General features: G+C 38.8%; 1 protein-coding gene across 2 annotated transcripts in view; it reads left to right on the plus strand.

Annotated features, from left to right (window-relative positions):
- Positions 1 to 21: 21 nt before the first annotated feature.
- Positions 22 to 27951, plus strand: part of TMEM182 (transmembrane protein 182) — an 89402-nt gene continuing 61472 nt past the window's right edge. The window contains exons 1-2 of one of the 2 annotated variants that reach the window (XM_011956619.1): positions 22 to 127; positions 27534 to 27618. In XM_011956619.1, coding sequence (XP_011812009.1) covers positions 27616 to 27618 — 3 coding nt within the window. In that variant the 5' untranslated portion in view covers positions 22 to 127; positions 27534 to 27615. The remainder of the gene's footprint in view (positions 128 to 27533; positions 27619 to 27951) is intronic. The other variant, XM_011956617.1, reaches the window with a different exon arrangement.

Genomic DNA, 27951 nt, shown 5'->3' on the forward strand with positions numbered 1-27951 from the left:
GAGGCGCGCGCCTGCGCAGAGAGAGGAGGCGGGCGCTACCTGGCGGCTCCGCGGGTGCGTGGCTGGTGCTCTGTTGCTGGGAGTTCTGGTCCCAGGCAAAGTGGGGACTGGGCACGTTATCAACATGGTAAGCACAGACCAGTTTGTGATGATAATGATGATGCTCTTTGTTTCCTCTGGGTCCAGACCCTGCGGCCCCTATGGTTGGAGGACAGCAGGGAATTGTAATGAGCTTCACCTCCTACGGAGTTATCCTGAGGTGACCAACTCCAGCTTAAAGATCCACAGGCCGTGGCTACCAGTTGATTGTGACAGACCTGGAATACGTTAACGTGACTCTCCAAGCTTTCGTTTGCCTATTTAAAAAGCAGTAGGAAATAATGTAGGCCAACTTCTAGAGGTGTGAGCATTCTACATATGCTTCTTAAGGTCTTTCTCTGGTGCAGTGCAATGTGAACAAACCATAGATGGTCTATGCCTGAGTTGAGGTTACAGTCTCATGGAGTAAAAATAATAAGCACGCAGTAAATAAACACAAATAAAAATACTAAACATGCAATAAAAAAGCATACAATAAGTCAAATAATATGGTGATAAATAATACAAAGAAGCACGGTCTTGATGTGGAAAGTAATGAAGTAGGGGAGTGAGCTACTTTAGAAAAGCAGTTTGGAGGAGGTGACATGTAAGCTGAGAAGAGTGGAAAGAAGATAGGTGTGCCTGAAACTTCCTCATCAAACTGAGAGGTCAGCAGGAGTGCAGACCATTTAGGACCCAGAAGGCCATAACAGAGATTTGGGGTTTATTCTGAGTGCCACGAAAGGAATTAAGTGAGTGAACGCCACCAAAAGATGCCTTTCAATTACTTAGCAAAGCCCATGACACATGGTAAGTAATAAATATTAACAATAGTGACCAGCCCCTCTTTTCTTTAGAACTTGTTATTCCTCTTTCACTATGGTATCGAGAAGAGTCTGACATTTCACTGAGGTTTTGCTCAAAATCTCAATTTACTTGTGTAGGTTGCTAAATTCTGAGATCTGTTAAATTCAGTGTTGGAAAGTTTCTCATGGGATGGGGCACTGAATAGGGAGGAATGGAATACTGATACTTAGAATTAAGACATATAATTGAATCCAGGTGAAACTGTCAGTCTTGAACCCCCAAGTTATTCTGAGACTCCTTTGCAGGAGAACTAGTTTGCTCTCCTATAGCTGAGGAAACTAGTCTTTTTGTGCTTGAAATTTTGTGATTAACTCATCTGGGAAAGACGCCTTGAAGGGGCTGCTCATGTTAACCCATTAAAACCACTCACTGTGGCTACTAAATACATAGCTAGGGTGAAATTTTAGCAAGCTCTGGTGACAGATACACATTATAACCTAGGAGGACATCTCATACACACCAAAATAATTGGAAGTCTTGGCCAGGCACGGTGGCTCACACCCGTAATCCCAGCACTTTGGTAGGCCAAGGTGGGCAGATCACGAGGTCAAGAGATTGAGACCACCCTGGCCAACACGGTGAAACCCCATGTCTACTAAAAATAAAAAAAATTAGCTGGGCATGGTGGTGGGTGCCTGTAGTCACAGCTGCTTGGGAGGCTGAGGCAGAAGAATTGCTTGAACCCGGGAGACAGAGGTTGCAGTGAGCTGAGGTCGCCCCACTGCACTGCAGCCTGGCAACAGAGCGAGACTCTGTCTAAAAATAATGATAATTAAAAAAAAGATTTGGAAGTCTCTGCTAATATATAACCAATGTAAACTTTAGAAACGTGGGGGAGAGATTTCTAAGGGTGTTAGACCAAAAAAGGGAAAAATATAACACTGAATTAGGCAGAACTCACTAGTATAGGTGCATTTGCATCAGATACCAGATGTAATATGTTAGCTTGTGCAGCTGGAGGCAGCTCTAATAGTTTACTTGGCTGAAATTTAGACTCAATAATGGCCTACATTTAATGATGTTCAGATGCTACAGTTTTCCTGGCAAGATGTGGATAAAGGACTCCAAAAGCTTTGGAATAATGACAATGTCAGAGTGGATTCATTGTGTATGACCTGCAAGCCTAATACTCAAATCTATTCCACGAAGAGGCCAAGCAGGCACATCCTGCACTAAGGCACTGAGGAATGTGTTAGTGAGAGATGCACTTGCTTAGTTTTGCTAAAAAATAAGATTTGCTATTGCTCTCTTTTGTAGGCCAGGTATAGCCATGGATGATACCGGCATTAAGATAAGCTCCCTTATTATATGAGGATAAGATTTCCAGATTATCAGAGGCCAGGTCACAGCACTTAAACTCAAAAGACAAGGTGGACACATGTACTTTTAAGGTCAGCAGGAATGTACCAGTCACCAGAATGCCTTGACCTGCAAGGGTCTTTGACTATGGCTAATTGACTATAGTATCATAGGAATGAAATAAACAGAAAGCCTACCAGAGAATTGATTAAGTTACATAACAGAATAAACTCTAGATCTGGTACCACAAATTTAGTTGGTCTAAATTTCAACCAACTGAGTAAACTGTTAGAGCTGCCTCCAGCTGCACAAGCTAACATATTACATCTGGTGTCTGTTGCAAATGCACCTAATTTGACTTGCTACCAAAGAATCACAGCCTCTTACACAATTACTAGACATAATTCAATTCAAAAACAGTCCCTTGATTCAAGGGGAGTCCAGGTAACTTTGAGGAAGGATATTGTGGCATTCACATGAGTACGTTCCATAAATCTTCCTTTTAGCTTTCCCCTAAGGGACCTTCAGCCATTTAGCAGAGTGACTGTGCATTGGGAAGAAAAGGAATAACCAGTTCTTTGGGGGCATGACTAAACTCTGGCTCTGAATTTAACACTAATTCTTGGGGACTCAAAATGTCACTTTGCCACACCAGTCAAAGTAGAGCTCTTTTGGGAGTCCCTGAGACCATTCCTCTCAGATTCAATGAATCGTGAGGAGATAGAACTCGACGTATAGTCATACTTGTGGCTAAGATTTATTATGGTTAAAAGATACAAAGAAAAATCAGCGAAGTGATTTGCATGGTGTGAAATCTGAAGGAAAATAAGCACAAGACTCCAAGAGTCTTCTCCCAAATGGACTCACACGAGACATGATTAATTCCTCCAGCAATGAGTTGTGAAATATTGTCTACCAGAGAAGCTTAGAGACTTAGTGCCTGGGGTTTTAATTGTGGGATGGTTATATAGGTCCTTCTCTATTTAGCACCTATCAAAACTCCAGACTCCCTGGAGGAAAGCACGCGTTTAGTATAAACCATATTGTTTGTACAAACAGTTTAGACACAGTGTACCACTCTTACAAGTTAGGATCGTGAGAACCCTACCAAAATCTGAGTTCCCAGATGCCAGCCAAGGGATAATACTTTAAGCAAAACTTGCAAAGAATAAGAGGCCTACTATGTTAACTCTTTCTTGCACAGAAGCTTACAGTAGTCAGGTGACAGATGAAATCTTAGGTCTGATTCATAGTGGGCCTAGCTGATCAATGTGTTTCCTGAATTCCTGAATGTACGATTGAAATAGAATATTTGACAACTGACAGTGTTCATCAATTAGCTCTCTGACCCATGGGTGATCTCCTTTATGGTAGAAAAGACTGAGTGGAAATACCTAGAACTTTCTTGCCAAGATGGTAAAACAGAAGAAATACTTCATTCCTGGGAGAATTAAAGAGATTAAGTCACTATAAAAGGCTTAAAAGAAGTAAAGGTAGTCATTTCCGTCACATCGCCATTTAACCCTAATCTGCTTGGCCTGTGAGGAGGGTGGATCATGGAGAGTGACTGTGCACCATCATAAACATGATCAGGCGTGACACCAACTGTGGCTGGTATCCCAGATGTACCTTTGCTGGAAAAAATCAGCATGGTCCCTGGTACATGATAAACAGCTACCATCCTGGCTAATGATTTTTGCTTGTTTGTTTTTGGTCCATACTAATTTGTAAGGACAAATTAAACAAAAGCAATTTGCTTTTAATATACAGCATCAACAGTACATACTCACAGTATTGCCTCAGGGATATGTCAGTTCTTCTGCCTTTTGCTGTAATAAAATAGTTCACAGAAACTTCCATTATCTTGGCATTCTATATAACATCCTATATATCCAGCACATTTACAACTTGATACTGATTAAATCAGATATGCAGGATATAGTACTTTAAGCATCTGAGTAAGTTATATGCAAACTAGAGAATGGGAGATAAACCCCACAAAAATTCTGGGCTCTCTACTTTGAAGCTTCTGATGATTCAAAGGTCCGAAGCATGTACAAATATTTTCTGCGGAGAGAAAGACAGATTACTGCATCTCTTACCACCTACCATGAAAGAAGAGGCACCATGTTTGGCAGGCCCTTTTGGGTGTTGGGGGCAATGTATATCACATAGGAGTGTGCTACTTCAAGCAAACTAGATACATCACCTGTAAGTCTGCTGTTTTCAAATGGCGAACAAAGAGAAGGCTCTGCAGCAAGTTCAGGTGACAGTACAAGATACTCTGTGGATAGGGAAGTGGTGAACAAAGAGAAGGCTCTGCAGCAAGTTCAGGTGACAGTACAAGATACTCTGTGGATGGGGCTTTGTAATTCTACATATTCGGTGATTCTCATAATATCTGTGGCAAGTAGGGATGCTGCCTGGTGCTTTTGACAAGCTCCAGTAGTATAATTACAGCACGGATCTCTAAGACATTGGAACAAATATATTCCCGCTTTAGTGGAAGTATATTCTTCTTTTGAAACTTCTAGAATGTTCCTGGGCCCTGGGGAAGACTGTACGATTAACTGTAAGGCATGGGGTGGCCATGCGGCCTGAGTTTTCCATCATGAACCGGGTATTCTCTAACCCACTGTGTTAGTTTCCTATAGCTGCTGTAACAAATTACCACAAACTTCTTGGTTGAAAACAATAGAAATTTATTCTCTCACAGTATTGGCAGCCAGGAGCCTGAAATCAGTATTACTTGAAGAAAATTATGATGTCAGTAGGACCATGTTGTTCTGGGGGCTCTGGGGGAGAATCTACTTCTTGTCTTTTCCATCTTCTTGTGACTGTCAGCATTCCTTGGCTTGAAACCCCATCACTTTAGTCTTTAGGGCTAGCATTTTTAAATCTCTCTCTGATTTGCCTTCCCATTGCCTTCTCTTTGTATATGTGCCAAATCTCCCTCTGTCTCTCTCTTTTAGGGATACATGTAATTGCATTTAGGGCCCATCTGGATTATCCAAAATGATCTCCCCATTTCTTGATCCTTAATCACATCTGAAAATAATCTTTAGTGTTTGCCATACAATCATACACTCATAGGTTCTAGGGGTTAGAACATAAACATTTTTTGAGAGGCCAGTTTTCAACCTTTCACACCCACCTAGACATAAGGTTCTATGTGTGCATCATCAAATGGAAGTTCAAATTGGGGCCATTTCAGAATGTATAAGTGAGTTGCAAAACCCTGTGGCTTGACTCAGAGTCCTTCAACAATAAAACCTGTTGCATTGTCTCCTCTTCATTCCTATCCCTGGCCTCCTGGGAAGTTCCTTACAATCAGCTGACTGAGAAAGAAAAAAAGTTGCGCTGATTTACAAATAGGTCAGCATGATATCCTGGTGCCACCTGAGAGTGGACAGCTATAGTACTATAGCACTCCACTGGGTGGCTCTGAAGGACGGTGGTAAAGGAAAATATTCCCATTGGTGAAACTTCAAGTGGCACTGTGTTGTCCACTTTGCCTGTAGTGAGAGATAGCCAAAAATAAAGTACACTATTCACGGGCAGTTTCTTCTAGATTGGGTGGAACAGAATAGTGGCAAGGAAGTTTGGATAAGATGTGGATGGATGTCTCAAAAGGAACACAGAATGGAGAAGATATTTTTGTCTGATGTAAATGCCCACCAATGGGTTTCCACTGCAGAGGAGATGTAATGATCAGGTGAACAAAACGATGTGCTCTTTGGTCACCATCCTCACAGTGCTTCTTCAATAGGCCCATGAATAAAATAGCTGTGGTAGCAGAAATAGAGGCTGTCCATGGGCTTAATGACATGGCCTTACCCTTACCAATTCTATTTCTGAGTATTTAATCTGCCAACCACAAAGACCAACACTGACTCCCTGCTATGCCACTATTTCCTGGAGGAGATGAATTAGCAACCTGATGGAAAGTTGATTATATCAGACCTCTTCCATTATGGAAGGTGCAGAGAGTCATTCTCAGTGGAATAAACACATATTCCAGGTTTGGATTTGCCTACTCTGTTCATAATGCTTGTAGCGTCACCACCATCTATAGCCTCATTATGGGAATTTACACAGCATTGTATCTGCTCAATGCACTCATTTTACTGCAAAGCAGGTCAGTGGGCTCATACTTATTGGATTATAACATTCCTCATTACCTAGAAGAGACTGGCCTAATTGAATGGAGAAATGGCTTACATAAGTGTTAGTACAGTGCCAGTTGAATATAACACCATAAAAAAATGGAGCTTTGTTGTAAAGTATATAGTATATGCTTCAAATCAGAGACCCATTTATAGTGCTGCCACCCCCAAAGCTAGAATATATAGGTTTGGGAATTAAGGGGTAGAAGTGGTTGTGGCTGCTTTCACTGTTACACCTAATAGTTTACTGACAGAATAATTGCTTCCCAACTTGACAATGTCCAGTTCTACTGGTTCTGAGATCTTAGATCACAGGGTGGCTGGCAATTTTTCTACCAGGAGGTATAGCAAAGGTTCTATCAAGTAAGAAGATGAGACTACCACCTGGAGATTTTGGCTTCTTCGTGCCACTAAACCATCAGGAAGAAAGGGGGGTTCATCTTCTGGATGGAGTAATTGATTCTGATTACCAAGGATAAATTAAGTTAATGCAACATAACAAGAGCAAGAAAGACTATAACTGGAAATCTACAGAAACTTACAAACAAAAAAGGCAAAGTGATTAAAGAATAATGTACTTCATGAACAAAGGTTTTTTTTTTTTTTTTTTTAATCATGGTATGCCATAAAAATGCTGACCAGCTAATATTTTGACTGAGAACAAGTGGCATATGAAATACATCGCAAAAGAAAGAAACTATAGGTGTCAAATAAGATGTCATGCCCAATTAGAGAAGTGAAGATTGTAAAAGCTTTGCGTATTTTCTCTTTGTTTATTATACATACATGCTTATTTGTATATGCTAACAGTTTTCTTCTTCTGTCTCTTTTCAAGTATAATTTTATATACAAGTGTGGGAGCTTAACTTCACAATTGGGTCTTTAGTTAATAGAATATTCAGTGAGACTGTAACTAAATTTGAGGAGTCATTGATATAGCCAACGATGTTGAGACGTCTTGTATTTGCTGTTTTATTTAGGTTTTATTTGTTGTTCTTGTTTGGTGCAAACAGAGTTGTTTTATTTGATGTTGTTGGGTGGAAACAGAGTTGTTAAGTTGTTTTAAGGAAGTTGAAAAGTGAGTAGAAGGATGTATTTGGAAGCTGAGTAGCCAAAGTGTGTACTATGCCAGTTATCAATGTATTGCTCTCAGCTCCACATATAGCCAACATTGGCCCTCCTTTGTGATACTGGAGCCAGATTCCGTAAACATTTCTCTTTTACTAGATCACATGATGTTAAGCTTTGTCAGATGGTGCTGAGGGACACTGCATGAGGAAGGGGCTCCTCTTCCAGCTTTGTTTGTCTTTCTCTCTTTTTGCTCTTGTGAACAGTGGCAGCCAGTAGAGTGCAGGACACTTAGTGGCCCCAGTCCTCAGCACGTTTTGGGGGTGCCCATGCAGGCAGCCAAATTCCATTGGCACCCCAGCTGGTTTCCAAGTGAACCTCCCAAGTGTGCCAGCAAGTGGCTTCCAAAGCCATTTCCATGGGCATCTCTGCTAGTGGCTTCCCAGTGAGTTTCATCAGTGCCCCAGCTGAGTGCAACAGGGGGCAAGAGAAAGATATAAAAGACATTTATATTTGAAAGAAAGAAGTAAAATGGGCTTATTCACAGACCACCTGGTCATCTATGTAGGAAATTCTAAGGAATTCAGCAAAAACAGTTATAAAATCTAATAAAGTGAGTTGGGTAAGGTTGTAAAGTATGAGATCAAGAGATAAGATTATTTATATATGCTATTAGACATTGGAGTTTATAAACAAAACCATTTTAATACACTAAATATGAATATTAATAGAAATAAATTTGGCCAAAAAATTTCCAGAGACAGTCCTTCTTTTGAACTCCTGCACTTCATGGTGGATGCACCAAGATGGTAAAGTTCTGACAATTATTTTCATCATTTATCGGAGATAATTTTCCAGCTGTTAACTTGGAAAGATGAGGTAATATGTCCTTTCTGGTCAAGGAAAATGCTTACTTACTGCTTACAAAAGGGATGAATACCCCAAGCTCAATGTTCCTCAATTGTGATGTATGGCATTCATACGGGTCCGCTGCTGACATGGTTTGGATCTGCGTCCCCAGCAAATCTCATGTCGAATTATAGTCCCCAGTGTTGGAGGTGGGGCCTGGTAGGAGGTTATTGGATCATGGGAGTGGTTTCTCGTGAACGGTTTAGCCCCGTCCTCTTGGTGCTGTTCTCGTGATAGTGAGTTAGTAAGGGAGTTCTTGTGAGATCTGGTTGTTTAAAAGTGTGCAGTGCCCCTCCTTCACTCTCTCTTGCTCCTGCTCCTGCCATGTGAGATGCCTAGCTCCTCCTTTGCCTTCCACCATGATTGTAAGTTTTCTGAGGCCTCTCAAGAAGCCAAGCAGATGCTAGCATCGTGCTTCCTCTACAGTCTGTGGAACTGTGAGCCAATTAAACCTCTTTTCTTTATGAATTACCCAGTCTCAGGTATTTCCTTATAGCAATGCAAGAGTGGACTAATACAACCTCCATGGGATGTAGAGGCATGGAAAACTCATGCATATATGCTGATGTTTATGCTGCTTGCTGTGTCATGAGTAATAAAATCCTTTGTCTCTGACCCAGTAGTCTTATGTCTTCTGCTGGCATTCATGAAATTGTAATAGGCTAACTTAGTTCTTATATGGGGTGAATGGGGTGAGATAAAATCAAAGACCCAATAGAGACTTATACACTGAAAAACATTGCTCAGAAATAAGAAAGAAATTCAAAATAAGTGAAGAAATATAACACTGTGAACTGGGAGACTAGATATTACTAAGATAACCATTCTCATTTATGGTATACTGCATGTAACTATGTGTCATTTTATTTGTTAAAGAGTAAAATATTGTGGCAAGAATTGGTGGGAATATGAACTGATACGTTTTGGCTTTGTGTCCCCACGTAAATCTCATCTTCAACTGCAGCTCCCATAATCCCCATGTGTGGTGGGAGGGACCCAGTGGGATGTAATTGAATCATGGAGGTGGTTACCTCCATGCTGTTCTTGTGATAGTGAGTGAGTTCTCAGGAGAACTGATGGTTTTATAAGGGGCTTTTCCCCCTTTTGCTCAGTACTTCTCCTTACTGCTGTACTCCATGAAGAAGGACATGCTTGCTTCCCCTTCCACCATGATTTAAGTTTCCTGAGACCTCCTCAGAAATGCTGAACCGTGAGTCAATTAAACCTCTTTTCTTTAAAAATTACCCAGTCTCGGGTATGTCTTTATTAGCAGTATGAGAAAGGACTAATACCTGGACCAATGATGCTGGTGGGAATGTGCAATAGCATAATTATTTTTAAAAAGAGCTTAGGAATGTCTTAAAAAGTTCAAAGTTAAACACACACCTACCATGTGACCCAACTATTACACTCTGAGATATTTACCCAAAAGATAGGAGAACATATATGTAAACAAGCTGTTGTGTACAGATACCCGTACAAGCCTTATTTGTAATAACCCTACAATGGAAAATCCAAATATCCATCGACAGGTGAATGGATAAGCAATTGTGGTATAGCCATACAATTCAGTACAATTTAGCGATAAAAGCAATGAACTCTCAATTTCTGTAACAATGTGGATGAATCTCAACATAATTATGCTGAGTGAAGAAGTCAAATGAGGAACACATGCTGTATGATTCCATTCATATAAAAATTGTAGAGGGCTTCTGGTATCTGTTCCAACACATAAAGAACTTGGGAAGTTGACACTTCCATTATTAAAACAAACAAACAAACAAACATAAAAAGATAGATGAACTGAAAACAACAACTTTTCATAGATGCCTATGAGAATTGGGGATCACAGGGCAAGCCGTTGCCTGGAAATCTGGAGAGACAGACCAGCATATAGAATTACAGTCAAGATCAGCTTACTGCGAGCAGAAGCTGCTGGGACTAGTAACTAGTAGGATGACTTCAGGGGTAATTTTGATGAGTTACTTGACCTAAATGTGATAGGCATGAGAGTTAGAAACTCTTGGAGAGTTAGTTTTAGGGATATCCCCACAATTTAATGGAGTTACCTACAGAAGATCCACCAGGTTCTTACGTTGAAGATCTGAGAAAAATTCCTTCAGGTTCCCAGGAGAAGGAAAAGAAAAATAAGCATTCCAGGGGAAAATTAACCTTATTGAAATACACCAAGAGCATTCTCTGTAACAAAGGTGAACCATATAAGGGAAACTCCTAGCCAGACTCTTACGTTACCCGGAGAAGGGAAACTTGGTAACTCAAGTCTCCTCTATCTTTGTTTCATATGAAGGAAGAAAAAAAGCTGAAAATGTTTTTAAAGGTTAAACCCCAGACACTCAAGACCACTAAAACACTGAAATTTAATCGTAAGATTATAGAACCTTTCCCCTATCCAACACCTTACAAAGGTATTAACAAGGTTCCAGCACAATAACAGTGAATTAAAATCGAGATGCAAGACACAGATGCTAATTAAGAAGTTTCTAGGGAAACCCAAATGCAAGAGGGGAGAAAACAAAAAACAAGGAACTAGAAGAAATTGAAGTTTCTGGAACCTCTAATTGTGAAAATGTTAAACACAGCCTAGCTCCTAGCCAGATTAATATGAAACCTCATACAAAAAGCCTGGTTACCTGAGATCCTATGACTCAAGACATCATGTCTGGCTTTCAACAACAAAACATTTACAATGTATGCTAAAAGACAAGAGAAAAAAAATCTGAAGAGACAAAGCAAACATTAGGACTAGACTCAGATATGACACAGGTCTTGGAATTATTAGACATGGAATTTAAAATAACTATGCCTATTATGTTAAGGGCTTTAATGGAAAAGTAAGCAACATATAAGAATGGAGGGATAATGTAAGTAGAGAGATGAAAACTTTAAGAAAGAATCAAAAGAAAATTGTACAAATCAAGAACACTATAACAGAAATGAAAATTGCTTTTGATGGGCTTATCAGTAGATCAGATTCAGCCAGGGAAACAATCATTGAGCTTGAAGTTAGGTCAATAGAAAATTCCTAAACTGAAAAGCAAAGAAAAAAACATAAAAATGCAAAGGAATTGAATATTAATGAATTGTGAGATAATTTCAAGAGGTATAAGATACAATTTAGTATCCTATACCAAAAGGGAAAGGTGTAAGATACCCTTTGGTATTCTTTTGGAATATCAAAAAGATAAGAAAGAACAATTACTTGAAGTAAATAATGGACTAGAATTTTCCAAATTTGATGACAGACACCAAACCACATGTATAGGTAGCTTAGAGAACACCAAACTGGATAAATACCAAAAAATCTTCTCTGAGGTATAGCATATCCAAAACACAGAAAACTGACAACAGAGAAAATCTTGAAATAAGCCACAGAATACAAACATCTTACTTATAGAGGAGCCAGGATAACAAATACAGCTATTTTTTTCATTAGCAAATATACAAGCAAGTGGTGAGATATTTAAAGTGTTAATAGAAAAAATCCACCAACCTAGAATAATTTTATATCCAGAAAAATTATCCTGCAAGAGTGAAGGAAAAATAAAAATTTTCTCAGGTTAAACAAAGCTGATGAAATTCATTTCTGTTAGCCATGCCTTTCAAAAAATATTAAAATAAGTTTTTCAGAGAGAAGGAAAATAAAGTCAGAAACTTGAAACTACATAAATAGTGAACAGTGTCAGAAAAGGATTCCATGAAAATAAGATCTTTTATTTTTCTTATTATTAATTGATCTAAAAGATAATGGTTTGTTCAAAGTAATAATATAACAATGTACCAAGTGATTATAGTATGAAGATAAATGTAATGAATCACAGCAATATTATCAGGGAATGAGGGAGCATTTGGAAATATAAAGTTATAAGGTATCAGCAGTACCTGAGAGTCAGTATGTTATTTGAAACTCATCTTAAATTATTTGTAAATGTGTATTTCAAACTCTAGAGCAACCACAAAATGTTTTGAAAAATAAATATAATTTACATGGAAAGAAAGAGAAAGTAGAATTATAAAATGCTTCTATTAAAACCAGAGAAGAGCCATGCATGGTGGCACACGCCTGTAGTCCCAGCTACTCAGGAGGCTGAGGTGGGAGGATCATTCGAGCTCAGGAATGGGAGGCGCAGGGAGTTATAATTTCCCACTGCACCTCAGCCTGGGCAATGGAGTGAGACCCTGTCTCAAAACAAAACAAATGAACAGAAACAAAAACAGAGAAGGCTGAATAAGAGCAGAAGATTAAAGAAACAAGGAACAGTGCAACAAATAGAAAACAGTAACAGACGTGGTAGATATTCATTCCACTGTATGAATAATCACTTTAAATGTGGTTGGTCTAAATATGCCAATTAAAACAGAGACTGTCAGAGTGGATTAAAAAACAGGACGCACTATATGTTGTATACACAAAACTCACTTTACATATAAAACAGATTAAAAATAAAAGGCTAGGGAAAATTATATCATACTGACACTAATCAGAAGAAAACTGGAGTAGCCATATTAATTTCACACAAGATGTATTTCAAGACAAAAAAAGAATCATAGGTAGAGAGGAGTATAGCCTAATGATAAAAGGGTCAATTCTCCAAGAAGACTTAATAACCTTATTGTGTATGAACCTAACAGCAAAGCATCAAAGTACTTGAGGCAAAAACTAATAAGATTTCAAAGAGATGTAGACAAATCCACGATAGCAACTGCAGACTTTAACACCTATCTATCGGTGATTTATACATAAGATACCATCTTACAACTGGGTTTAATTGATATTTGTGAAATACTTTAACATCAGCAGAATACCCTGTGTCTCAAGCTCAAATTGACGTTCACAAAGAAAGACCACATTCTGGGCCATAAAATACATTTTAACAAGTTTAAAAGAATAGAAACAATAAAAACTATACTTCCAGATCACAATGAAATTAAACTAGAAATCAGTAACAGAAAATAGCTTGAAAACCCTCAAATATCTGGATATTAAACAATACACTTATAAATCACATATAGCTTAAAGAAGCCTCAATAACAATTTGAAAATATTAGAAACAAATTATAAATGAAAATGTAACTTATCAAAATTTGTGAGGTGCAACAAAAGTGCTGCTTAGAGGGAAATTTATAGTATTAAATGTATATATTAGAAAAGTTTTAAAATCAGTAATTTATGCTGCCATCTTAAGAACTAAGAGGAAGAACAATTTTAATTACTTTGTTTAGAACCAAATCAATGACCTAGATCATATTTTTTCTTTCTGAAGAAATTCTGTTAGCATTTCTTGTAAAGCAGATCTGCTGACGATAAACTGCCTTTGTTTATGTTGTATAACTAGGCTTGATTTCTCCTTCACTTTTGAAGTGTACAGAATTCTAGATTGACAAGTGTTCAATTTTTTTCTTTTAGCCCTTAAAATATTTCACTTATTGTCTTCATACTTATATGTTTTCTGATGAGAAATCTGCTGTAATTGTCGCTCTTATTCCGAAAGCAATTTGTCTTTTTTGCCTTTGACTGCCTTTAAGGTTTTATTTTTGTCTTTGACTTTCAACATTTTGAATATGAGATGCTTACATGTGTTTATTTTCTATTTAGACATTAATCCTACTTGGTATTCTCTGCATTTCCTGGCTCTGTCATTTGATGTCTATCTATAATTCAGGAATATTCTCAGCTATTGTATCTTCAAATATTTCTTCTTTCCCATTTTCTCCATATTCTAATTCTAGAACTCCAGCAACACATTGGTTAGACCATTTGCTGTATTCTGTTTTTCCTGTGTCCCCTCACTCTTTTTTCTTTATGCTTTTTTTTTGTTTGTATACATAATTTCTATTGGTGTGTGTTTATGTTCACCAGTTCTTTCCTTGGCTGTGTTTAGTCTGATGACAAAACTGTGAAAGACAATCTTCATCTCTGTTACTTTGTTTTAATGTCTAGAATTTACATTTGAATCTTTCTTAGAGTTTTTATCTCTCTGTTGAAGATACCTATCTGGTCTTGCATGTTGTTTAACTTTTCCATTATAGTCTTTAACATATTAGTTATAGTTATCTTCAGGTGATTGTGTGATAGCTTCAACATAGGAGTCATATCTGGGTTTGCTTGTAATAATTCCTCTGTCTCTCAGACCATTCTCTCCTTCTCTTTCCAACATTATTAAGGTATAATTCACCTACCATGTGATTCACCTACTTAACATATACAATTTAAAGGCTTTTGATATATTTATGAAGTTGTGCAACTATCAACACAATTTTAGAATGTTTTAATCACTGCCCTCCAAAATACCTGTATGTTTTAGGCATTACCCTCCAAACCTCCAATCCCTGTCAGCCCTAGGCAACAACTAATAAATTTTCTGTCTTTTTATATTCATCTGTTCTGTATATTTTGTATAAATGGAATTATACAATAGATATTACTTTGTGACTGGCTCCTTTCCTTCAGCATGATTTCAGGGTTCGTCCATGTTGTAGCATGAATTCCCAATAACATTCCACTATATGGATATACCACATTTTATTTATATAGTCATCAGTTGATGGGCATTGCGATTGGTTCCAACTGTGGGATATTATGAATAATGCTGCTCTGAACATTTATGTACAAGTTTTGATGGTAACATATGTTTTTATTTCTCTTGCAATAGAATTACTGGGTTGATGGTACCTCTGTGTTTAAACTTTGGAGAAACTCAAACTGTTTTGCATAGTGACTACACCAATTTACACTCCCAACAGCAGTGTATGAGAGTTCTAATTTCTCCACATTTCACCAATACTTTCTGTAATTGGACTGTAGCACATTCTAGTGGATGTGAGGTAGTATCTCACTATGGTTTTGATTTACATTTCTCTGATGGCTAATGATATTAAGCATTTCTCATGTGTTTCTTGGCCATTTGTATATCTTGTTGATAGAAATACCAGTGTAGATAATTTTCCTGTTTTTTAATTGTTATTTTTAAAATTATTGAGTTGTAAAAGTTCTTTATATGGTCTAAATACAAGTCCCTTATCAGATATGTAATTTGAAAAAATTTTCTTCATTGTTGTGAGTTATCTTTTATTGGTATCAATGTTGTTTGATGCACATATGTTTTTAATTTTGATAATGTCCAGTTTATCTATATTTTGTTGCTTATGCTTTTGCTGTGGTATCTAAGGAAACATTGCCTAACCAATGACAATGAAGATTTGTTCCTATTTTTTCCTAAGAGTTTTATACTTTTAGCACTTAAATTTAAGACTCTGATCCCTTCTGAGTTAATTTTTTTTTTTTTTTTTCGAGACCGAGTCTTGCTCTGTCACCCAGGCTGGAGTGCAGTGGCGCGATCTTGGCTCACTGCAGCCTTTGCCTCCCAGGTTCAGGCAATTCTCTTGCCTCAGCCTCCTGAGTATCTGGGATTACAGGCACCTGCTGTCACACCCGGCTAATTTTTGTATTTTTAGTAGAGGAGGGGTTTCACCATGTTGGCCAGGCTGGTCTCGAACTCCTGACCTTGTAATCTGTATGCCTCAGCCTCCCAAAGTGGTGGGATTACAGGTGTGAGCCACCATGCCTAGTGTTAATTTTTGTATATTTTTTGATGGAAGGAAGAAGGGATTGAGCCTTAGGTCAAATTTCACAAACTCTTGCTGTTCTTACTGAATTTTAAAAGATTTTCTTTAATAAATGTTTTACGATTTGTTTTATGCCTTTAGGACAAATTACTTAGACTTTAAATGGTTGGATATCTTAAATGGTTTTCATCAGTTATACTTGTTCCACTGGGGAGTGGGTCATGGACCGCCTCACGCTGTCACCTTAGAGGTGGAACTCAGATTCTTTTTATTTTTTCCTTTTTTTGGTATATTCTGTAGTATTTTGTTGAAAGCTTAACATGCTGCATAGGACAGTACATAGTGAGATGTATATATATTTTTGGTTGGAGATGAGTCTTTCCTTTCTGCTGGTCCTTCCTTTCTGCTGGTTCTTCAGTGTAAGGATGTGTGTTTATCCAGTCTCCTTGGACATTGTCTTTGCCAGGGAAAGTGTCATAATCTGTATAGTCTCAGTTATGACAGGTGAAGATAATACAGACCCCACTAATTCAATGCCTTTGAGTACTGTTTTAAATATAGGGAAGATCACTATCTAAATATTAATGAGCAAGAACATGCATATTAAACTCATGTCTAGTCCAGGATGATACTGACATCCAAATTGCTGAGTATGGTGGCAGAGGTCATGACAACAGGAGCCTCTGCACAGTAAGTAGTCAGGCAGGTATACAGTAGGTAGAAAAGTGGTCTTCCCATGTTTAGTTGAGAATGCCATGTAACCTTGAAATGTAGAGCCTATGGGAAAATTAAAACAAAACAAAACAAAACAAAAAAAAACAGGATCCTTGAAAGAAAAAGATGAGAGAGAACTAGATAGGCTGCTAAGTGAGTCCAGAGGGTCTTGTATAGACAGATATGGCTGTGACAGAGTCCTGGTGGTTTTAAACATCTTAAATATCTGACACTGCCATTATTAGGAATTTCAGTAACTATTCTTTGTTCGAATAATATGAATCTTCAGAGCTTTTGAGATGGAAAATGCATTTGTCAGAATAGGCTAGCTCTTCTGATGTCTTTACAAATCAAACCCTAAAATCTCAGTGATTTAAGACAGAAAGTTTTTGTTTGTTTGTTTGTTTTCTTTCTCATACAACGCTACGAAGGTCAGGCAACTGCCCCAGGTCGCTTTTGTCCCTATGGCGACTTAGAGACCCATGCCTCTTCCATTTCGTAGCTCTCCTATCTTCGAGGTTGCCTTCAGAGGCAAAGTGAGAGATGAATAAGCCCCATTCATTCTTCAAATCCTTGGTTTGGAAGTAACTTTCCGTGTATGCACAAACAACCAAAATCCAGAAGTGCAGCTCCAATCTAAGGACAAGTAAAATGGGAAATCCATGGACACTGATATGATAGTCTGCCACAGACAGTTCATCCGCCCCTCAATGAAATGCCCTTGATCAGCTGGTTCTCTTGACTCTGGGTCTATCTAGTCCTGTGAGTGGCCCTTTCACTGCTGCTGTTATTGGTCCCACTGCTCCTAACCTGTTGCTCTGTGCTATGTATAATTCTAAGTCAATTTGATAAAGCATATGTTTTGATCTAAAGAGAATTTAGACATACTCAGGTTAGAATGAGAAAGGGCACAAAATGACTTTTTAATGGATTATCTGCAATGTGGTGGGTCTTATGGTAGGCACTTTACCAAAGTTATCTTTTGTTAATTGCTTGAATTCTATTTGTTAGTCTAGGCTGGATTTAAATATGACTAAAACAAAGAAAGCAGAGTCCTTAATTGCATGTCACCTCAGTTTTCCTGATGTAAGATATTAGCAATGTCAAGAAAGAAGCATTACTATTATAAGTGCCATGACTTCCTAAGTTAAAAGGGTATTTTCTTCTCGTCTTTTTCCCTTTTTTCTTTTCTTTTTTATTCTGAGTTCTCAAATTAAGCTGATAACATAAAAATGACATTATCTGAGAAAAATTTACATTAATTCTAACCCAGGCTTCTTTTTGCTCTTTCATTAAGATTCATCTTAAATTATTTCTCCAGTTATCAACGCTTTGATTCTCCACCACTCTTAGAGCTCTGGAAAGGAAGAATGTAATTTCAAGCAGTCTGCGTGTTCAAGGATAACTCTAAAATAGATAATGTATGACACAGATCCAAGATTACTGGAGGAGTTTATCACAATAAATGGACCAGATTCTTGGATTTATGCACTTTAAAGAGATAAATTTAGTACCCTAAAATTGGACATATTTCCAAGAATTAAAACTTTGTATTCTTACTTATCTCACTTTGGTTTACAATATAAAATCTTGAACCTATTTTCTAAAAAGTAGAAGAAGAACACTTTAGCTTTAAAAATATAATATTATTTCTAATAATATTAGTAGCATATAAAACAGTAAAATATTACATAGTAATAAGAAATGAAGTATTGACACATTCTACAACATGAATGAACTAGAAAGCATTATGCTAATTGACAGAAGCTCATCATAAAAGACCACATACTGAGTGTCCTCTATATGTTCCATTTAGATGAAATACATGGAATAGGCAAATACATAGAAGCAGAAGGTAGATTAGTGGTTGCCCAGGGCTGAGGGTGAATTGGGAATGAGGAGTGACTCTAAATAGGCAATTTCCTACTGGGAAAGATGAAAATGTTCTGAAATTAGATTATGGTGATGGCCACAAAACTCTTTAAATATACTAAAAATCATTGACTTCTATACTTTGATCAGGATAATTTTATGGTATATTAGTTATATCTTAATAAAGGTGCCTCAGAGAAAACTTTGAACCAATCATCTGTTGTGAAACAATTTGGAAACATAAAAGTACATAGTTATGTAGAAAAGAGCATTTGTAATATATATACCTGTACATACTTCACATGGAATTAATTTCATCCTGTTCAAGAAAAGATCATTTTCCCTTTGCGTGACAATATAAGGTTTCAAACACAAACTACCTCTGTAAAATTTCAAAATTAATTCTAATGTTTATGTAAAAAATAAAAATATTTGCTTCCATCCTATACAAAAAAATTAGATGTATGTTTATATGAATAATACAAGGAATGAGAAACATACTTCAAAGTGTTTCCAGTGATTACATTAGGTGGTGAGATTACCCTTCATTTTCTTCCTTTGCATATTTTTCAGTTTTCTATCTGGAGATCGTGTTAACTCATTTATAATAAATAAATGGTTTTTTTAAAAAAATGAAGCAGGAAAAGATAGCTGCCTAATACCTCAATAATGAAAAAAAATCATTTTTTTTTTGCTTAATTAGTATGCTGCTTGTACAGATTCACTTTTGCTTCTACAATGTTTCATTTTCTGGTTTGAACTCTGATGCAGTTGCTTTCAGCGTATTGGTCTGCTAGTGAAAGCAGATTAAGCATTTCTGCTATCAAATTTTAAAAATTCAGTGTTTAAAAAACGTGGCATAATAGAAGTTTTGCTAGACCTTTCCAGAACTTTATCATTGTATAATGTACGAGATTTGGAAACGGAAATAGACCAACTTGTATGTGCCTCCCATGGCTGCAAGTAGGATGATTATTCCTTTACCTAGTTTTTGCCAATGTTGCTTCTGTCCTAAGGAAATTCTGCCATCTGAGTCTTCCTTGAAGCAAATGTACACCTTCCCAGAATCATCTTTTATTCCCTCCTTTTGTCCATCTCCCTGATTTGCCATAATAGGGCATTCTCCCAAATGTCAGACAGTCAAAACCTTATGACGGTCTTTCCGGGTGTTCAATGGGTGAATGAGTAAGAACTTGAACACATTGGGAGTCTGCTACCGGGAGGAGTGTCACTTCAGCTCATTCTCTCTCAGACACTGCAGAAATCAGTTTTGTGATGGTTCCATAGAACAGTGGTTTGCAAGGGGACATTAGGTAACCTCTGCATATATTTTTTGTTGTCCCAACCTGGGTGAGGTGTGATTGGCCTTTTACCCACCCACTGTGTTCACAGGGCTGTATGAGTCCGCTAGGACCGCCACAACAAAATACCACAGACTAGGTGGCTTAAAAACAGACATTTTCTCATAGTTCTGAAAGCTGGAAGTCCAGATCAAGGTGCAAGGAGGGTTGGTTTCTGGTAAGGCCTCCCCTCCTGGGTTGCATATAGCTGCCTTCTTGCTGTGGCCTCATTTAGCTGCTTCTCTGAGCATGCTCAGAGAGAGATTTCTCTGGTATTGAAGCCACGTTGTTGTCTGGGGTAATACCTGAGGTTCATTGCCTCGTGCCAAGAAAATTGAGGACATGGACACACACAAGGAGTGAGTTTAGGAGCAGAGGTTTAATAGGCGCAAGAAAGAGAAAGGAGAATAGCTCTTGTGAGAGAGAGGGTCGCGAGAGTAGGTCTTCCGGCCCACTGCGGAGTGCACCGGATTTTACAGACAGGCTTGAGGAGGCGGTGTCTGATTTACGTAGGGCACACAGATTGATTGGACCAGGTATGATGTTTACATAGTGCATGGGGAAGCGGGCCACCCCACTCTAATCTTATTATGCAAATGAACTTTCCACTTGACCTGAGCTGTGTCATCTGCTGCCTACTGCAAATGTGGTTGGAAAGGAGAAGGAAAGATGGAGCCGCCATTTTGAACATGCATAGTCCCAGGTGGCCCTTTCCTATTGGCACAGCCGCCTGGCCTTCACCCGTGCAAACTTGTAGCCTGCCTTTCTATGTCTGCAGCTCGATTTTACAGGCTACTCTCTGTTAGCAAAGAAAATGATTTTGGGGCTGCTTTTCCTTAAAAGGAAAACCTTACCAAGGACCTTCCTGCCCTCACTATCTGCCTACATAACTTCTTCTTAACTCCTGTGTCATTATGTTCTTTTTCTTTCTTTCTTTTTGGAGACAGGGTCTTGTTCAGTTACCCAGGCTGGCACTCACTGTCACCTTGAACCCCTGAGGGCTCAAGCAATCCTCCTGCCGTAGCATCCCAAGTATCTAGGGCTAGAGGTGCATGCCACCATGCCTGGCTAAGTTTTAAATTTTTTGTAGAGATGGGAGTTTCCTTATGTTGCCCAAGCTAGTCTTGAACTCCTGGCCTCAAGAGATCCTCCTACCCTGGCTTCCCAAAGTGCTGGGATGACAGATGTGAGCCACTGTACCCAGCCTCTTCTTATGAGGATACTAGTCTTGCCAGATCAGGGCCCACCCTTTTGACCTCGTTTAGCCATAATTGCCCACTTATAGGTTCTAGCTCCAAATACAGTCCCACGGGGATTAGGGCAACATACGAATTTTAGAGGGATAGGATTTAGTCCATAGACAGTGCTTAGGCCAAAAAAGCCCTGCCATAAAGAGATTCGGAGTTGTCTCAGTTTCCTCATCAATAAAGTGAGGGCAATCCTGATGCTTATTGCAGTGGATGATTGTGGAGAGCAGAAGAGCTGACAAACATCAAGCACTTAGAATGGGGCTGGAGACAGTGGGAGAGCTTGCTAAGTGTTGGGCATTGTTACTTTGTTACTTTTGACATTTTTGTTATTTAGCTGTTGTGTCCTTTGGGTATCCTGATATGCTCTAATTTTTAAGTGCTTACCCCATACCGTGTATGTATAATAATTAAGCAGAATTTAAGGGACCTGGCTGAGCAGAACATGAGGAGAGGGCTGTGGAGCCGTCTGCGTAGAACCTGTGGCAGCACCTTCAGCAGGCCTGGGACAATGACCTCCGCCTGGACCACTTCTGACTATTTTACAGTGATGCAACACCAATGGCTGTTTCCTCTTGGAGACGTGGTGGCACTCTGGTTACACCAGCATGTCCCCTTGCATTTCACTCTCTTTCTCACTGATTAGCTCGTCTTTCCTTTGGGCCATATGACCTGAACTTGCTGGGTCATTAGAGCCTCTTACAAGCACATCCTCTGGAAAGTCAGTTGGAAAGGAGTTTACAAGTCCATTACGTGTTTCCTGATAAAGCAGGAACTAGTAACATACCCCAGAGACTGGGATAAATCAGAATTTCTTTCTCTAAAGTAAGACTCAAGTCATTCCACATAAGAAATGTGCAGAGTACTTTTATTACTGAAGGACAGAAGAGGAGAACCTTTTCATTCACACAGCTTCTAGCTCATGAAGTGTAATATGCAAACTTAGAAAGAATTATTTTAACTCTAAACAAATGAATGAGGAAATTAAATTGAAATTGCAATAGTTGAAAATGTAAGTTGTTTGTAAAATAAATCTAAACCCTGTGAGTCACATCATTTTGATTTCTGAAATCCCCCAAATTCTGTATTAAATGATTTCACTGTTTGGTCCTCCGTTTTGTTGATGGAATGTTTTACTGTGTACTTACTGCATTTGAAGGCAGGATTTTAACAAATGCGTTTTAAGCTTCCCGTCCCCCCCTTTCAAGAGTTACTATACTTAAATGCAGCAATAGGATTCTTTATGAGATAGAGCCTGGAGCTAGATAGCAAACCCTTTTGCAGAGGGAAGGGTATTTTTGTCATATACCTCCCTTGGTGTGAATTACTTGTGTAGGTAACTCTCAATTTAAATGAGCATAAACTACCAAATTAATGAAGTGAATGAGCTTATGGATCTTGCTGTTGTCATGTTCAGTGTAAACTATTCATTGGGGTCTAGATGCTTAGATGAATCCATCTTAGTTAAGGTTATTCAGCATTAAATAATATGAAACTAAGTTGTTGTTCTATATATATCTTTATTTTTTAAAAAACTTGAGATGGGGTCTTGCTGCGTTGCCCAGGCTGATCTAGAACTCCTGGGCTCAAAAGATCCTCCTTCTACAGCCTCCCAAATTGCTTGGATTGCAGACACAAGCCACCATGCTCAGCTAGTTCTGTATTTTTGATAGATAAAAATTCCCAACAACTGACCGTAATGTACCGTGGAATGCAAATTGTGCCTATGGCCAGCAGGTGGCAGTGTTCAAACCAATTTAATTAAGCTCAGTAAGATGAATAGCTACATTTTTACTGAGCACCTACCTACCTTACAGCATTGTGCTAGGTGTAAGAGATGCAACACTAAACAAAAAGTGAACCACTTGTTGCCCCGTATAGTTTATTTGTTGTTCTTGTACTATGTGTAAGACTAGAAAACCTGTGAATAATCCCTCAAAATGCTTACAAAATGACCGTGTTTTATATCGATGGGTAAGGGAGGTAGTGGAGAGGATGTCACACAAGAATCACGAACCATAATATAAAACTAAGAGTAAAGGGTCATTAGAATCACAGAAAAAAAATCACATTTTTGCTGCTCATAGGCAGTAAAAATCTGTTTCAGTAATGATCATAGGGAAGCAATTGTTCTTCGAGTCATCTCTCAGTTTACTGTCCTGTGTTTAGGATGATGGGCCACAATCCCTTATGTGTAATCCTTTGGGCCAGGTGTGTTTAGAACTCAGGATTTTGGGGATTTTAGAAAAGTAGCAGAATACATATACTGTGCATTACCTAACACCCACTTGTGGGACCTGGGGAACCTTGAAATAAATCAAACACATTCATATTTATGTCATAAAATATGTGAGAGTCCACTCTATATGGCCTCATGTTGGTCAGATCTGCTTTGCCAAAAGCTTTGGGTTTTCAGAGACTTTTGGATATTAGGATGGCAGATGAGGTATTGTAGACCTATAACATTATCCCATGAAAAAGAATCTACCCTAAAATCTCCAGAAAAGATGTCAGAACTGTCTTTGGTAAACCATTCCAATTTTCTAGAACATGGATTCGCAGTGTGTAGAAGCTATGGGAGTTTGATTTCTGCATTTGTTTAAACATTGGTTCAGCATTGTTGGGTGTTGAGCAATGGCATGCTTGTGTTAAAGTAGACTAGAATTAATTTTGTTTGGGGAACGTTTAAATCATTTCATTAGATATTTTGAGCTAATAAAGAATGTTGTAATGTTAGGGTTAGAAATTTTGACTATAGAAAAAAGAATCTTTTGCTCATGATCACTTAAAAATGTGACTTGAGATTTCTGCTGAGTTTCAGTGTACTTACTGATAATAAAAACAAGTTAACTAAAAAGCTAAGTGAAAAAGATACTGCATCAAAGCAGGCAAAGCCTTCTGTTGCTTATAGTCATCCAGCTGTTGCTTATCCAGTTTTATTTAACTTGTGAAAACCAAGGGTAGAGTTTACCATAATATCTTGGAATTTTATTGATCTTAGTTGACTCTAGATTTTAACAGATTGCTTCTTAATTTTGTAATTTAAGAAACAAACTTAGAACATTTTCACTGCAATTTCTCTTAAGTGACTAGAGACCCTAAAAGAAGTGTTGTTTCCAGAAAGCCAGAAGAATCTCCAAATGAAGTTATGACCGAAATAAACAGCATAAGAGGGAAAAAAGGGAAGGATAACCAATGAGGTCACAGAGCTTTTCAAATGGAAAAACCATACCAGTGTTCTTGGCCAGGCATGCTATTCCTTCAGTTACCTGATTTTACAAATTGCCTTTGTTGGTTTGATTTATTGTTGAATCTTTTCCTTGTTCTCAAAAGTATTCCAAGCAGTGTATGTAAACACATACAAAGATGTGAGGAGCACAGGAAGAAATTAGGGAAGGCAGGGTGAAAGCTAGCACATCACTGTTTGTACGTAACCTCTAATCTCCCCAGGTACCAAAGTGAAGAGAGAAGCACTCTCAGTTACATGAGAGTCTTACCTCACTGAGGCCAGAGAGCACATTCTAGTCCCTGTATCCACCGGGGCACAGCATGGTATGTCTTGGAGCAGGCAAGTGATATATGCTTGATATTACAAGTGTTTTGTCAAATGAATCAAGATCTATAGTGTCTTTATGATGAAAAATAACTGTAGTGCTCTGTAGAAATTCAGCTTGTATTTAGCTTTCAGACACTTCCCTCTGGCCTTCGTAAGGGGATGCTGTTTGTAGGGACCACTGTCCCCAGTAACATCGTTAAGGGGGAAAATTGTATATGGGTTTTTCCTCATTGGCTCATTCATTATTAAACTGATTTGATTGTTGAACAAACATTTATTGACTCAATTTGTTCCACAACATGTGGATTCTAAAAACTGTCTAGGAAAGGGAGAGTGTAATTAACTACATATGAAAACTTGTATGAGTTACGTGAGTGTCCTTGCAGAGCATTGCCGTTAACACTTAAAGAACATATAGTTCATCGTAGGCACTTGGTAAATCTTTGTTGAAGGAACTAATGAAGAGGTCATCAGGTAGATGGAAGAAAAAGGCATTCTAATCAGATGGGGAACAAGCAAAGATTTGAGGAGCTACTGGTGCTCCAGGAGGAAGGATGATGTATGTGTATTGGTGTGGGAGCACTGGGAACACCTGATGAGAAATTAGTCTGGTTTGGTGAAATAGATTTAAATCAGATTTGCAGTGCTAGCAAAGGGAGTTTTATTTTATTGTGTTTTTTGCTTTTAAATTTTGTTTTATTATTTGTTTTTTCATTTCTTTGTCAGAAATGTGATCTGCAGCTAAAGTGAGATAGAAGGCTAATACGCAGAAACACCAGCTCATTTGACACACGTCATCTTACCAAGTACCCTTAATAATCCTCTGAAGCAGTGTTCCCATTTTCCATTTTAGAAAACAGAAACCTGCTGGGTGCAGTGGCTCACTCCTGTAATCCCAGCACTTTGGGAGGCCGAGGCGGTCGGATCACTTGAGGTCAGGAGTTGGAGACCGGCCTGGCCAATATGGTGAAGCCTCATCTCTACTAAAAACACAAAAAATTAGCCAAGTGTGGTGGTGTGCACCTGTAGTGTCAGCTACCTGGGAGGCTGAGGTGGGAGAATCACTTGAACCCGGGAGGCAGAGGTTGCAGTGAGCTGAGATCTTGCCACTGCCCTCCAGTCTGCACAACAGAGCGAGACTCCATCTCAAGAAGAAACAAATGGAAACTCAGAGTTGAGCCATTGGCTCAAGATCACTCATTAATGAAAGGAAACTCCAGCTCTTCTTAATTAAGCAAAATCTCATTCTTTTTTCCTTTTTTTTTTGAGATAGAGTCTCACTCTGTAGCCCAGGCTGGAGTGCAGAGACGTGATGTCAGCTCACTGTAACCTCCGCCTCCGGGGTTCAAGCAGTTCTCTGCCTCAGCCTCCTAAGTAGCTGGGATTTTAGATGCCTGCCACACTTGGCTAATTTTTGTATTTTTAGTAGAGATGGAGTTTCACCGTCTTGGCCAGGCTGGTCCTGAACTCCTGACCTCCTGATCCACCCGCCTCAGCCTCCCAAAGTGCTGGGATTACAGGCATGAGCCACTGAGCCTGGCCAAAATCCTGTTCTTAAGATTGGCAAGGAGGGAGAGTAGAGTATCTACATGGGGAGCAGACCTGGTACCAGCAGTTCCTATTCTTTTCCCCAGACTCATCTTCTCTTGGACGATCACTCTGCAGTCCCCACTCAGCCACATTGCTTCCTCATTTAGACTTGGGAGCACAGGGAGGACAGGCTGAAAGTCTTAAACAAACATTTAACATTTAGGAAATAAACATAGTCATTACCCATAAATTATTCTGAGTTGCCTTTAGTTGTGGGACCCCGTGGAGATCCCTCTTTGCTTACCTCTGGCCTTCTTCGTGTCACAGAGAAGATCTTTACCTCCTACAACCATGAAGACCTTCAGAAGATGAAATTCCTGCCCAAGAGAGTGGATGCCCACGGAGACACTGGTTGTTTCATATTCTGCCTACTAAAGACTTATCTGTATTCAAGGTATTGGAGTACTTGTCATGGTGCCTGCCACTTGGTAGAGGCTTATGCATATTAGCTACTATTATGCACCTCAGTTTACATTTTTGACAATCAACTTCTCCTACAGGATTGATCCTGAGATACCATGCTTATTCTTGTGGCCCTGATGACTCAGTATTTTATTCTGTTCTTATGCTGCTATAAAGAACTGAACTACCAGAGACTGGGTAATTTATGAAGAGAAAAGGTTTAATTGACTCACAGTTCTGCAGGCTTAACAGGAAACATGACTGGGAAGCCTCAGGAAACTTACAATCATGGCGGAAGGCAAAGAGGAAGCAGGCATCTTCTTCACAAGGTGGCAGGAAAAAGAGAGTGAAGTGGGAAGCGCTGCATACTTTTAAACCATCAGATCTCATGAGAACTCACTCACTATCATGAGAGCAGCAAGGGGGAAATCCAACCCCATAATCCAATCACCTCCCACCAGGTTCCTCTTCCAATTTGACATGAGATTTGGGTGGGGACACACATCCAAACCATATCACTCAGTGTGACAACCTTATCAATGTAAAGATAGAGTCAATATTCCCGTAAGGAATAGATACATAGACTAGCAATGGAGCCGTTTTATTATAGGATTATTAGGAGTTGAGGTTGAGGCTTAGCTAGGCCTTTCCATTGAAAGGCCCCTTTTCCTGGCCTTTTATTAGAAAAGAGAGAGAAAGGGAAGAGAGAACCTATGTCTCAAGTTGTAAATTTGTAAAGAACACCACAGCTGCTTAACAGCCTTCCTAGTGCATGGACATTTTCTTGGGCTTCTAAGATTCCTTGGGAAAGCAACACTGAACGGCTGTTAAAATTCCTTAGGAATCATGGAAAACTAGGAGACTTTCAAGTAACAGGCAAATGTCCAGTTTTTTGAAGAAGAAAGACACGTTTTGCCTCCTCGATGGTAAGCCCCATTTCGTGTCTTCGTTAGCAGAAGTCTAATAAGGATTTGTTAAAAGATGGTTTGAAAACATCTGTACAGGAAACATGCACCCTGCTAAAATCCGGCTCTCCAGAGCTTAACAAGGACCAAGCTGAGCCAGATCAGCACTGTTTCTTTTGGGGGTAGATTGCCAGTTGGATGGCTCAGGAGGTCATGTATTTGCATCTCAGCCAAGACTCCTAACACAAATTGATTTCTATTTTATTTCAGTGCCTGTTGTGTGCCAAGCCCTATGCTAAGCATTGAGAATTATCAAGCTAAAATGGCTCAGTTTTATGATAGCAAAAGTATTCT

Source organism: Colobus angolensis, unplaced genomic scaffold (assembly GCF_000951035.1).
Source record: "Colobus angolensis palliatus isolate OR3802 unplaced genomic scaffold, Cang.pa_1.0 Scaffold42, whole genome shotgun sequence".
NCBI lineage: Eukaryota > Metazoa > Chordata > Mammalia > Primates > Cercopithecidae > Colobus > Colobus angolensis.